We start from the raw sequence: 14,636 nt of genomic DNA, 5'->3' as shown, positions 1-14,636 counted from the left end.
ATGTCACAAACAGCTGTGAATGACACATTTTAATAGTATGAGCATATACAGTCGTGATCCTTCGGCAGAGATCATATATAAGCATCTGTGGTTTCACATTGTGCTTCGGAGGGTGGAGTATCGTTTTAAAAGTGTTATTTCCAAGTCACGCTTCCCCGTGGTCGACCTTCTTTATGCACCCCTGGTTTTACCTATCTTAGTCATGGTAGCTGATTGTTGTTGGAGCGTTTCAGCCTCATTCAGAGCTACACTTTGCATACATCTCAATAAATTTGTAAACAAACCTCAGTGAATATTTGACTGTTGTTTGCCAACGTATTAAAACCCAGTGGAAGCATTTTATGTTTCTTTAAGCAAATACAACTCTAGTATGACATTCTGAGATACTGTAGATGTTCATATTTGTAAGTATAATTTGTAGCATGGAAATAAAAGTGATTTTTACAAGAAGGTCCTTTTTAGTTTGACGTACATATTCTCCTCGAAGGGATTTATTACAAAACACTTCATCCCTTTTTGGGGAAAGGAATGCAGCTTAAAATGTGTCTCTTAATAGTTCGAAGCTGTCTTATAAGCAAAGGTCTAAACCGTAATGGGTCATACTGTGCTTGCTTTTTTCATGCATGTAGTCTTTTTTGTTTAAATCATCAAAATCAGGTCTATTTTTCAATGTGCTATGCATGCCATTGAATTAAAACACTTATGTAATCATTTATGAAGAAAGAGGCACTTTGTCCTTCGTTTTTTGATACGCTCTACTCATTTAATTAGCATTAAACCATATAAGTTCACTGGCTGGTTAGCGGCTCCTGGCATGTTTTATTTTATTTTTATATGTTCAACTGATAATGCTGCTGTTGATCTGTTATCAGAAATTACTCCCTACAGGCAAATGCTGCTGTCTTGTGCCACTGGGATTCTGTCACAAAACACACTCAAATCACTTCACACACTTTATCAAAGCCTGTGATGAAATCTGAACTACAGCTTATCACAGTTTCTGGGTTCGGTCCTCCATGCTTTGGTCATGCTTTAGCCCGGATATGCCTGTATTACTGTCCTGACCTTCTACGTGTCTTTTTTGCCCTACAGAACAAGATCATCCTGGACCCTCTGACATTCAGTGAGGCTCGTTTCCGGCCCTCTCTGGAGGAACGCTTGGAGAGCATCATCAGCGGTGCCGCACTAATGGCTGACTCCTCGTGCACACGCGACGACCGCCGCGAACGCATCGTGGCCGAGTGCAACGCCGTCCGACAGGCCCTGCAAGACTTGTTGAGCGAGTACATGAACAATGTGAGTTACCTCTCTGATAATTTGTTACTCATTAGCAAACTGCAACCGCACACTTGCTCTTTTGTGCACCTCATTTTATAGGGCTGTGTATAGATAGATAGGCTAAAATCTGGCAATACGATATGTATCATGATACTGGGGTTACTATTCAATATATTGCCCTGCCATCATTTGAACACATACACACACATCATGGAAACAGAAACACATGCTGCTGATGTCCTTTGACGTTTCTAATTAAATCTGACTACACTTCTCAGAATCATTTTCTCTCATGATACTTTCACCTGCCATCAAACATCCAGTGATACACTTTTTAATTAGGCTAGCTCAGCCTTGCTCATCCAGAATTATGTTTGACATATGGGGCTCTATTTTTATAGGAAGTTCAAACAAAAGTGCAAGCCGCCTTACATGTTGGTAATTTCCTTACTTGGAATTGGCTCTTTGTCGACCTCTTTGGTATTTTTGTCCTTAGAGTAGTGCGACAGGTGCAAAGGTGGGAGGAGATGAGACAGTGCAAGGTAAGGTGTTGATGAAAAGCAGCTATTTGATGTGCTTAGAGTAGTTGTCAGAGGACCAGGTCTATTTTCAGCATCATTTTGTTGATAGCTTCATGATCCCATCAGTAAGTTCAACAACCAGCGAAATGGAACACTATTTAAACACTTTTATTGTACTTCTTATTATATAGCTAACATCAGAGTCACTGACTGGACATGCAATAATGGTAATTGTCTGTGTCACTGTGAGGACGAATAAAACTGCACCACATAACACTTTCAATACCTCCACAAATCTAAGTTAAGTGAAAATGGACATTATGGGCAACAGCAGTATTTCCCTTCTTGGAGAAGCCGATCTGGGCTTTTCCTCTGCATTTGTGAGCCATTTTCCTCATGCACCACTGTGATTGGCACAGCTGTTTAAAGGTTATGAGACAGGCCAAAACAATGATTAATCATCACACACATCCAATTTATATTCTACTTCAACAGAACTTTTTGTGCAAAGTGAGCTGTGAGCTGTAGCGAAAATACTAGATGCACTCGGATACACTGCCATTGACCTTGCACACATGACTTTGTTCTTTGTGCTGGACTTTGCGATTGTGCCATTAAATCAGAGCTCTAAGATTTCTGAAACGTTCAATGTCAAATCTATTAAATGTCTGATCTCCTTTTATCATCTTAAAACCAAGTGTTAGACTCATTCCTGCATTTATCTGCCGAGGAAACTGTTGGCAGCATACTCATAGTATGATAACTGCTAACACAAATACACATCCATCTATCACCTGTCTGCACACACACACACATTAAGGCGCACATGCATTTTATTAACCTTGTACCTGGAAAAAATAATCAGAATATAAACATTACAAAATATAGAATAGAATATTCAAGAGTTCACAGCTAACAAACAACACATTAAAGTTAATTAAACACAAATACAGCCACACGCGTGGGGTAAATTATTCAAATTAACTGATTAATGATAACCAATTAACAACAAAATGTATGCAAACTAGCCATAACTCCTGAGTAAATGACTCACATGATGATAAAGAACAGCTCACGCTGTGTTGATTAAAGAAAGCAAGTGTGGAGCTCCTTCCCAACTCTCTTTACTGAAACAAATGGCACTAAACACGATGACATCATTGCTTATTGAATGGGAGCTTGGCAGGCTATTCACATTAATACTGTATGTGTAGTTGTATTTGTTTTCTGTGTGTGCATAAAATGGCCCCATTTTATGTAATAGTTCTGTATTATAGCTGTAATGTCTATGGAGATGGATTGTGTTCCTACAGTATTTGTTTTGACATTGTTTGACATTGTGTGGGCAAAAATAGTAATAATGCTTGTGATAATATAGAGGTATTTATTTGGTACAAACTGATACTTTAGCCAAAGGTAAGTCTGAATGGCATTAAAACTTCTTTTGCTAGGTTCTCAAGGAAATGGTAATGTAACGTTAACATTGAGATACAATCAACATGGCAACCTTTCAGGTGTCCTAAACAGAGTCATACATCACTGAAAAGGCAGCACCTATAACTTCCACAGTGGGGCATTTACTAGGCCAGCCTTAATTCTTAGATAACCCCTAATGGGCATGGACTGTTGGTGAGTTATTGCTGTGTTCAAAATGACTGTGATGTACCAGTGTGTTCCTACTAAACTGGGACTCAGAGTCCACATTGGTCATTGTAGCCTGAGGTAGTATAGCCATCTGTGGAGGAAAAAGCTTGAGGGATATTAATACCTTAGTTATGCTGATGGTGGTAAATGAAGGATTGACAGTCCTCTTAATATGCTCTCTTAAGAACCTGTTACCCTGCCCTTTCTTTTCAGCTTTCTTTGGTGTTAGTTTTGTAAACCATTACATGGGTGAAATGAGGATTTTAAAAGTGAACTGGTGACCTGAAGTGGGCCATCAGTACTGCCGTCAAGGAGGGAACCAGAGTGTTTGTGAAGGATGGGCTTTCTCCTTAAAGGAAGGAGTACCTCATTCACCACTGTGAAATTCTAGGCCAGCCTGAAAGAAGCTCTCAAAGAAGCTCTTGAATGAATGAATATTACAAACAACCTCACACATTATTTTACATATTTTGACTTTTGTCCGCTGACCAGAAGGAAATCTTAATGATAATCCTCTGGTGCGCCCTGCTGAAACGGTGCACTAACGGTCGATCCAGTGTGTATTAAGTGTCATTTGTGGCCATTGAGCAATTGGCAAGCCAGCTGTCTATTGATCTCTACAGTATCAGTTCTCCTGCTGGCTAAAGGCCCTGTGTAATACTCTATAATCTTCAGCCTAATTATGTGTATTTGTTGTGGCATCTGGGCTCATAAAGTAGTCTAGAAACAATGGGGGGCTATTAGATAAGGGTCCTTATTAGATTAGAGATCCTCTCTGGTAGTAATAGAATATTAACAGTGCAACAGCGAGCAGTAAGTCTACACTCTGCATGCATGTGTGTCTGTGAATGCTGGGGGGAATGACCTTCATTTGTTGTCAAAGCTATGCTTATTGTTTTTTTGTTTTTTTTGTGGTCGTAGTTTTCGGGGTTTACTATCCCGCTGTGTTCCAAACTAGTTCTCAAATTTCACAGCTTAGAGACAAAGGCTGTCATGATGCTCTGCTTCTAGAATTATTTTCATATTTAGAAAGTATAAACTGTAATTATTATTTAATATATTATTTCCAACAACATAGGCACTCATCTCTTTTTTTTTTCTTGTTTAATTTGGAAAACTGACTTTTTAGTCATGATTATAGTTATTTGTATATATTTAATATTACTAAGTTGCAGTTTTATGGTAGATTGGTATTATCAGTCTGCAAAATCATTGAAGAAACATAAACGCTATTTTTGGTAAATGTTAAAGGAGCAGTGAGTAACAATTAGGGGGATATATTGACAGAAACCAGAGTTGATAACGTTACTCACTGCTGTCGCCGCCACTCTCTCTCTTGCTTCACCACTCACTTCCCATGTACACGCACTGGCTCTGCTCCAAATGACATACGCTACTCTTACAACAAATGGCTAGATAAGCCATTCACGTTTTTGCATCGGCCGCCGTAGCTCTCCGACACGCTTGGCACATGGAAGAGGCTTCAGTTTGTTGCATTCTGCAACCTCACCACTAGATACCGCCAGATCCTACACACTGTTCTTTGAAAAGAAAAAGGCTCTGTGATGTGCATACATTGTAGGTATGGCTCTTTCATTCAGAAAACATTTGCTCATAGTATGGTGTTAAAGCCACAGAGATCTTCTCCTTTTACTCAGTCTTGGTTAACAAAACTAAAATCATGTGTGTGTTCATGAAAACTCAGATGCCCTTTCCCCCTCTTAGGGCACGGCAGCTTTTTGCTAAAGTAATTGTTCCTTGCTTCATTAGGCCCATGAGTTGTGTTTCAGAGGCTACAGCTGGGAGATTGCTAACAGCCCCTGGCTGTCCTAGCAAAGAACAGAGAGTAAATCACAGAGACACAAAAAACAAAATGCTTCCACTTCTCAGCTCAGCATCTCCAATGAGGGTAAATCAACATCCAAGAGTGAATATGGAGGATATTGTTACCAAGCCTTCTCAAGAAGTGTGTTATACAATAAATAATGTAGATGCTTAAAATAGCTGTAAATCTCTTAATAAATTAAGGCTTGTTAAGCCTAACCCTTCTCTGAAAACAGTAGTAGCTACTGTATATGACCTTAACTCAAGATGTTGCACAATTTTAGATAGTGATACCTCCGGGTCTGAGAAAGTGAAGCCAATGCGGAAGTTGAACTTGCATTATTTCTAATAGCCAGCAGGGGGCGACTCCTCTGGTTAAAAAAAGAAGTCAGAGTATGTAGAATAGTCTATGAGAAAATGACCCTACTTCTCACTTGATTTATCACCTCAGTAAACATTGTAAACATGAGTTTATGGTCTCAATTGCTGGTTTCGAGTCTTCTTCAATACAGCCTAATGTTCATTTAGTAAATTATGGTCCTTTTTAGAGTAAAATAGACCATGAAGCAGGGGATGCTTCAAGGCGGGGCTACCTTGTGATTGAAAGGTCACTACCACGGCGAGTTGTCCGAGTTTTCATCTTCAAATTTTAACCCTTTCACAATGTGTTTTAAGTTCAGGAAAGTTAATTTGAACCGTTTTGGTCGCCTAAAATTTCTTAATCAGCATTCGGTTGTACTTAGCTCCACCCTCTCGTGTCACTTATGTTAGCAACAAAACAAGATGGCGACGGCCAAAATGCCAAACTCGAGGCTTCAAAACCGCAGTCCACAAACCAATGGGTGACATCACGGTGACTTTGTTCAACTCCTACGTACATTATATACAGTCTATGGTCACTGCGCAGTACAACAGGAACACAACATTTATCTTGTCTTTCTAAGAAATGTACATGTATTCTTTTATTAGTAAGAAATCTTCATTGGAGACATTTTTGATCTCCTCAAACAGTCTGTTTCAGAGATATGCATTGCTGTGAACCTGACTGACATTTTGCTTTTTATAGTTTAACTGCTATTTTGAAAAACAGCTTTAAATGGCAATTGTTAGGGTTCAGGCACCACGAGATCTCTGAATCATGTCATTACTGCAGTGCCATATAACAGACTTTGTGCTTGCAATTTACAGCTCACTTTGTCAAATATAAGACATTACGTACTGTTGAACTGACTGCTGAAGGGAAATCAACCACTTGAAAGTCTTTGCCCATCGTTTGAATGTAAGTGTCCATACTAGGTGCATTCCATACTGTTATCAAGGATAAGGACTAAACTGGCAAGTGACTGCATCATGTCTGAACTCATTAGACATCCTTGCAAAAGTACAAACCTAGCCACCAAGAAACCACGATAGATTACGGATAATGAACAAGCCTCGGTCGATGAAGTAGATTCCAACTGCAGAGGATAGAAATAGTTGTCCACTCAATGTGGAATGTATTCGTTAAAAATAGTGTTTATCGCTGAAACATCCAGAGACATTATTCCCCCCAGCTGAAGTGTTACCAGCCGCCACTCTGATAAAGTTGCTCCTGGCTGTACAGCGAAAGTCCTTTTGTTAAAAGTTTACTGAAGTATTGTAAACATCCACTTGCCTTTATGTTTCCTCCTCCCTCTTCATTCAGCCACACACACACACACACACACACACACACACACACACACACACACACCCCTCCCCCCCCCCCCCCCCCCCACACACAAATTTTTATAGGAAGCTTGAACCACAGCACAAGGTTAATCAATGTGGTAGCTGGCAATAAATTAGGTTCAAGTGACAGGAGAATGTCCATACCTGTCTCTGCTGCTGGTGATCTGTGATTGGTGACAGCAGGCCCGGCTCCCTGGCTGGTGCTGAATCATCAGGAGCAGCTGATTTAGTTACGGCAGCTCCGACAGGGCCAATCTATCAATTGATCTGGGGAGTAATGCATTACCAGGCTGGGTCAAGGGAGCCTGGGCAGAATATAGCCATAGTCAGAAACCACGGCAGGTGAAAGGGGGCACCTCGGCAGGCCTGTGAGCAGCGGACAGAAGGATTTAGGGAGTGTGATAGCGAGTGCACTAATCTCACTGTTAGCTGGCACATAAACCTAAACAGGGGTTGTGAGGTAGGATGATCATTAGGGAGAGACTGATGGCCTTCTTGCTCACACAGCTCCTCTGGGAGTTGCCACGTAGAATGCTCAATCAACAACTGGAGTGACACACAGTGATCACAGACTGATCACAGTAGTTTTGTTGCCTAAACCTAACCAAGTCGATCTTTGCTGAAGCCTAACTAAGTCGTTTTATTGTCTAAACCTAAGGGAGTCATTTCCTGTAAAGACCGTACGCACATAACGAGCAGAAATTGACACGTTTTGCTGGACATTCGTAGGAAAACGAATGAAAAAGGAGGAATAACTTTTTCGTATGAAATCATACAAACAGTTTGCTTGTGCTGTCCACATCAGATTATATCTTCTTAACCTGCCATTGTCTTAAAAGTGAAAATGAGATAGTTAGGACAAAGAATAAAAGAGAGACAGACAAAGCTGGTGAACATTGTTGGGCAGTGATCAATAGTGAACCCCTGGGCTAAAAGCCATTATATACTTATATATAAAAGAAGTTGTGTTTAGAAGTCTGAGAGCATTGAAAGCCCCTCTCCGAGCAGTTGGATAGGGGTAGGTATTTTGTACCATTTTATTTTTTTCTAATTCAACAAAACAGACCATCCACCTGCGACTGTCTGTGTTCACTGATGAATTGCACCAATGCTGAATTGCAGCAATGGAGTTGTGTTTTACTTCGCCACTCTTTCAAGATATCATCTACAGTACTCTTGATACAAAAGAAAGTTTTGGAGAAGACAAAATATTAATGAACCCCTAAAAAACTTTCTAATTTTTTTTTGTTTCACAAACCCAGATAAAATCTGCATGTATGAACACTTAATGAATGAGGCCCTGTGGCTGTGTAAAACTCCTTCTCCCATCTGAGACCATCTAGTCTCAGATGGGAAGCGTCAGTCTGGCAAGATAAACCACACAGACTCAGCAGTTGCCCACGCTGTCTCTCCTCATTGTCTAGAAACCACCACACAATGAATTTGTATCTAACAAAACCTGACACTGCCAAGGTACCACTGCAAAACACAGAACAAGCCTGCCCCGGTTTTTAATCATTCTTGTGTTTACAGTGCAACATGATCTCAGTGTCACTGAAGTCCGTATTTGAAGAACAAAGCTGAACAAAACAGACCTGATCAATACTTCTTCCGTCCCCCAGCTCCTCTGATGTGCTCCACTGTCCATCACCCTAAGCTGGCTGAAGGGCACAGCTGTAACAGATGCAAGGAGGCTGAATTTACCTTGACAGGGTTTTCTAAGGCTAATTGGCTGTGTGGGGGGCATCAAAAGTGATGGCACTGATAGGTTCTGTCACAGGGGACTAGGTATTACTTTAGGTCACGATTTCAATCCATGGCTTTTATGTTTGGGTCTAGGCTGTTGCTTGTGTCTTTGTCAAGTGATACGTTTTATAGAAACCTTTTTTTTCTACTAAAACTGCATACAATAGCTCAACAGTTGCTTAATGGTACTAGTGCAGTGCTCGTTCGTGCCGTGCCCGTTTGGAACGGTCCGATTGCTTGGCTCCTGGTAGCCTCTCAGTATTGCCGCTTGCAGCGTTGTCGGGGGCTCGTGCCCGTTCGTAGCGGGCTGATTGCTTGGCCCCAAGAAAGTGCTGCTTGCAGCAGTGTCGCGAACTCATCGCTCATAGACTCCAGGGAAGTGAAGAAGAGTTTGGTTGTAACGTTAGTATGTCCAGCATCCAGCAGCAATAGTTAACTGCAGTCAATGAGTCGCTGTCTGCCTGCTAAGGATGACATGTTTGTCTTGCTGCTGAACAGAGCGTTGGCTGCTTGTTTATTCAAAGTTTATTAATACTGAACGTGTCACGTGTGTCCAAATTGCACCAAATTCGACATGGCACTCCATGGGGTCCCCCAGCAACACACCCACCAAGTGTCCAAGTGTGAAGTAGATATGATGAGCGGTTCTCAAGATATGCAAAGGACACACAGAAAAACAGAAGGACAGGCAGGCAGAGATTCTTTGCTTTGTAGCTTTGAGGAATTGCATTAGTAGAATAGCATTAGCCCTGAATTACTAGCATAACAATCTAGTTTCATTGCAGATACGGATAATGCTACTCAAAGGTGTTAAAAAAATTCAAGAAAATCATTTGGACAGTCTAACAAAATGGTAGATGTAAACAGTGTCCGGGTGAACACCATAGGGAATTGGGCCACTTTTCCATCTGTTGTCGCTCCTGAAATACAATGAACACATAGCCTCACCTCACCCCTCAAAGGTCTGTGCAGTTACAAGCCAACACAGAAAGTAAAGAATGGGTTTTGGTTTCTTTTTCACCCACATTCTTCCCCTTTATTTGATTTAGTATGTACTGAATCTATACTTTTTCTTGTTGTATTCATGTTTCTCTTAGTATTCATTTACAAAAAAAATTAAATTTCCATAATCTGAAGTTTAAAGTTCTGCTACATACCGTATCTGAAACATTTAACAATAATTAGCAGTACACAATGATAGCTAGATCTCGCTGCTAGAGATAAAATGAAGTTCATCAAATCATATTTAAAAGGTCATCATTAAAAACGGCACAGCGGGGTGCCGGGCACAACCAATATGCAGTATACAGCACACCAGTAGGGAGGTGTGCAGTGAGGATCCATTTGTGCAGTGGAAAGAGGAAACACACCAATACCCGGAGCTATAATGCTCTCCTGCCATTATCTGTGCGTGCCCACTACTTTGTTGCCTGCTGTGTTCCCGTGCTCTCCCTCTCCCCTTCTCTTCGTTGCTTGTTGCTTACACTCCCTCTCTTACTCATGCTTTCTCTATCCTCTTTTTATTTTCAGGTAGTCAGGTAGTTGGTTACATGGGTGTTGTTTAAATGCAAATAACATCGAACGCAATTCCCATCAATAATTTGTGTGTTCCCCTTCATTTCTGCACCCTCGCTAGTAGGCCCTAGAGGTTTCCTTATTGTAAGAGAAGCACATGGTTTCCTTGTTTCAACCATACAAATGTTGCCACATGATAACAATAATAATAATGGCACCAGTTTTAATGCCAGAGTTAATCAAAATCTCCCTTTAATGATTAGTGGGCAAATTTGCAGTACCTCCTCCCTCTTTTTAGTTATTCCATTTGTTTATTCTTCTCTTTTTTCCAATTGTCCTCGCATCATGGTCCCTCTAGACTCAGCACTTACACCCTGTTAAGTGTCCCAGGACCAGCAATAAATCATTGGTTCCCCACAGCGTCCCATGCCCTCCCTCCCATCTGTCAACACCCTAATGCGCCACACGACAAGCTGCAATCCACTGTGCACAAACCACTCACTTTGAACAACGTAGCTTTCTCAGCCATTGAAGGCTGGCTTAAAGACATGGCCCCTGAAGGAGATTGACCAGAAGGCCCAGGTAAAAACTGTAAGTCTATTTAAGGCCCTCTGGAGACTCAAAGGACTCCTTTATTCCCACCACTTCAGTCTGATAGTGAGTTGTAGAAAACTGAAGCAACTGACCCACAGTGAATGTCTTCCACCGGGATATTAAGGCCACCTGCCTGCGAATGGACCAAAGCTCAAAGAGCTTCCACCTGCTGTGAAACATTCACCAGACAACCCACAAGTTTTAAGAACGATATTTATTTTCTTATCCTGTAACTTTGCTGAGTCCCAGTCCCATTCGTGTATGGGGCCATTCATGCATGAGAGATTGCATTCTTTTTAAGGTTTTTTCAATGCTTCCGAACTAAATAATTGTAGTACCTTACCGACCCGACCGAACATGGCAACCTTCAGCTCACACTTACCACTCAGTTGAATCTACTCCTACCTGACACAACAAAACTGAACATGGGCTTCACAGATAGCAGTTATTACCAGCCGCGTCAGCGACACTGGTATTGTTTTGTTTTGTGTCAGCATGGCAAAAAGTGGTCCTTGAGACACCGACTGCAGAGGGAACTACCACAGAGACAGTTTGAGTACTCTGCCAGTTGTTTATATTTCTGTCTGTCTGTGGACAGATTTTGTGACCGTGATAGTATTGCAATCGTGCAAGATGCAGTCACAAAACTTTACAGATGTGTAGTTGAGATCCAAATGAAGGGCGAGTTCAAAGATAGGCATTGTCCAAGCATGGGGGGTGAAGAGCCCCCCCTCTTTATGCCCCCCCGTGACCCGATGTGGCGTCGCGGCTGGTGTTATCCCATCACAAGATGGTTTCCAGTTGAACGTCTGTAATGTCAAATTGCATTGCACTTTATCTACCAAGACAAATAATTGTGTCCAGGCCATGAGCACTCTCTGTACAATCCTGTACAAACACAAATCAAATTTGGTTCCAGTCCACTGAAATATATAATTCAAGGATATTTCCTGATAATAAATATCCATGTTGCTGTCACACAGTCAGATCTTTTCCTCTCTTATTTATGTTTTTACTAGCCGCGACAATGTGTGGCTGGTATTGTTTTCACTTGGTGAGTCTGTGCGTGTGTCATCATGGCAAAATGTGGTCCTGGAAGCACCTACTGTAGCGGGCACTACCACAAAAGTGGTTTTGAGTACTTTGCCAGGGGTTTATATTTTTGTCTGTCTGTCTGTCTGTCTGTCTGTCTGTCCGTCTGTCTGTCCGTCACAACCGTGCAGGATGCAGTCACTCTGTTGTTGAGAAATGATGGCAGAGTTTGAAGATGGGTGTGGTCAGACATTTTTTGTTTCTATCCATGCTCTTAGATAATGTTTAGAACTCTTATCAAGTCAAGTCAAGCAAAGTTTATTTGTATAGACCATTTCACAGTTGTAAACATTCACCGTGTCCCACTTTTTTTTCTTGTTGCAGTGTATATGAATGACATAAGCTGACAGGAAGTAAACACAAACCTAAGCTGTTAATGCAAATCCGTTGAAACGGTCTATAGCACCTTTCAACGAGACAATCCAAAGTGTTTTACATAAGGCATAAACCTGTCATTAAGGTCCAGGATGTGTCTCTTGAGGATTTTTACAATGCCAAATCAGTAGTGCTTTGCTAATTGTTTTGGCCATGCATTCAAATGTTGCAAACATCCCACTCCACTAGATCCCACAGGTGCTCTCTTTGGATTAGCTTCAGAGACAGTGCTAGCCATTGGAGTAAATTTGGATTTATTAAGTAGTTTGTTGAATTTCCAGAATCCTCCTAAGATGAGGCTTTTAGATATAGTGCAGTTATCCTGTTGGAAGTATTTGTGTGAGAAATGCTATTGCCAATGAAAGTATCAGCAATAATGCTTAGATACACTGTCCACTTAGTAGTACTATAGAGTCTAATGTTTGCCAAAAAGTAGTTATTCTGATATTCACTCTGCTTCTTTTTCATGGTTTAAATACTTACTTAACTCACTTACTTACTTAAATACTCACTTACGGCAATACACATTCCACAAAGGACAACAAATTTTGTTTTATTAAAAATAAAATAAAAAAAAAAGAACGTCAGTCCTATTATAACAACCAAGACTGTAACAAGTGGTTGAATATTTGCCTCAATTTAATTAGGACATCTGGTTATCTTTCAATTCTTGCCATTCAGTTTTGATCACGATGTATCCACAGTAACCCCAGCTTCCTGTTTTGAGCCGGCATGAGCAGGAAGTGACATGGTCTTCTACTGCTACAGCCCATCAGCTTTAACACTGTTGCACTGTGGAAATGTTGTTTTTTGTTCGGTATTTCTTTTAGCCGGAATGAACCTTATTAATGTGCCTTTGACCTCTGTCTGCCAAAGGAGCTAATTTATTTTCAATACATTTTTATAACATGTAGCCCTCATAGGTCTAATTTACATGAGGATACGTGCCCAGTGCTGTACCATGAGCAACCACGATCAATGCATGTGATGCAGGCAAGGCGCAGGTGGTTTTAAATAATGGGACGTTAATACATTTCGATGATTGATGAGGTTTGAGCCTGCCCAAACTGTAACAAGCCCCTGTCGCCTGTAGTTTGTAATTTAAATAAGTCGCTGTGGCTACATGCATCTTCAACATTCTTCCGTTATTACCATATTAAAACCTGATTCTCTGACAAAAAAGGAGAATAACATCCATGTTTTATTTAGAGTAATCATTATCACACAATGAGTTACTAAACGATTTGTCTACAGCTGGACTTCCCTTTAATGGCTTCACAATAAAAGCCTTCCAGTAGTTCACCAATGAAAGGCTTTTGATATCAAGCAGCCACGGAAATTGTTCACTTTGCATGAGTGGCACTTTAACAGCTTCAGACATCATCGATCAAACCTGTCTCCTACAAGATTACATTCTCATACAACTAAGCTGCATTCTCAATTACGTTTCAAGGGAAACGTGTTTTCTCCTTGATTACAGTTGCTGTTTTAAACAGTTTTAAACATGTGGTTAATGTTGTAAATTGAAAAAAAACGCAACAGAAATACTTCGTTAGGTTTAGACGACAAAACTACTTTGTTAGGTTTAGATGAGTTCTGGTAAGAACTATGCTGAGATAGAAACAGTGGCGTCCACCTAATCAGGGGTGACAATAAAAAAGAGGCACCATGAGCATGTAGAGGGGTTAGAAAAGTGTAAAGTTTAAGGTTCAGTTTTGCCCTTTAGTCATATTAAACTGGCACTTTAACTTACCAGAGGGGCACCTGGCCAACCAGAAGGATACTTAGGCTTACACTTGGGGTGCTCCTGGGCCATCCAGATGGACATTTTAGTGACACTTAAGCTGACCATAGAGGGACTTGAGAATCACTTGGGCCAACCAGACAAGCTATTGAACGATTCCTAAGTTCAACAGAAGGGCTGTTGGACCAACCATCGAGGCACTCAGGAGACCCTTTTTCTGAGCAGACAGGCAGTTGGGGCAAACGTAAGGTCATTTGGGGAGCACTCAGGTCGGCCAGACAAGCGCTAGAAAGGCACTCAGACTGACCAGAGAGGCATTTGGGTCAACCAGAGTTGGGCTGTCCCGAATCCCTCCCGGTTCCCCTTCAAGCAGCAGTGGGTAGAATCGGAGCAAATAGGATTAAAACGGTCACTATATCCTGACAGTAGAGCATGAGACATGTAATCTGAAAAAAATATTATGCGCCCCTGTGTCCTCCGGTGGTCCTAATGGCATCTGCAAGATTTTCACAGACCGGAGGAAAACAACCAATCAGAGCCAAGCTGTTTGTGAAAGTTTGCAACCTGGCAGCCATGTTGAGATAAGTTGAGGA

At 41.1% G+C, this 14,636-nt stretch overlaps 1 protein-coding gene across 13 annotated transcripts in view; it reads left to right on the top strand.

Moving 5' to 3' along the window:
* The window catches only part of ctnna2 (catenin (cadherin-associated protein), alpha 2), a 382,091-nt gene that overhangs the window by 113,488 nt on the left and 253,967 nt on the right, over nt 1-14,636 (top strand). For all 13 annotated transcript variants that reach the window (XM_074629996.1, XM_074629998.1, XM_074629997.1 and 10 more), the window contains one exon: nt 1,093-1,296. In XM_074629996.1, the coding sequence (XP_074486097.1) occupies nt 1,093-1,296 (204 nt within the window). The remainder of the gene's footprint in view (nt 1-1,092; nt 1,297-14,636) is intronic.

This window comes from Sebastes fasciatus, chromosome 3 (assembly GCF_043250625.1).
Source record: "Sebastes fasciatus isolate fSebFas1 chromosome 3, fSebFas1.pri, whole genome shotgun sequence".
Lineage (NCBI taxonomy): Eukaryota > Metazoa > Chordata > Actinopteri > Perciformes > Sebastidae > Sebastes > Sebastes fasciatus.
The sequence above is the reverse complement of the archived record's forward strand: the minus strand, read 5'-3'. Positions and strand labels throughout refer to the sequence as shown.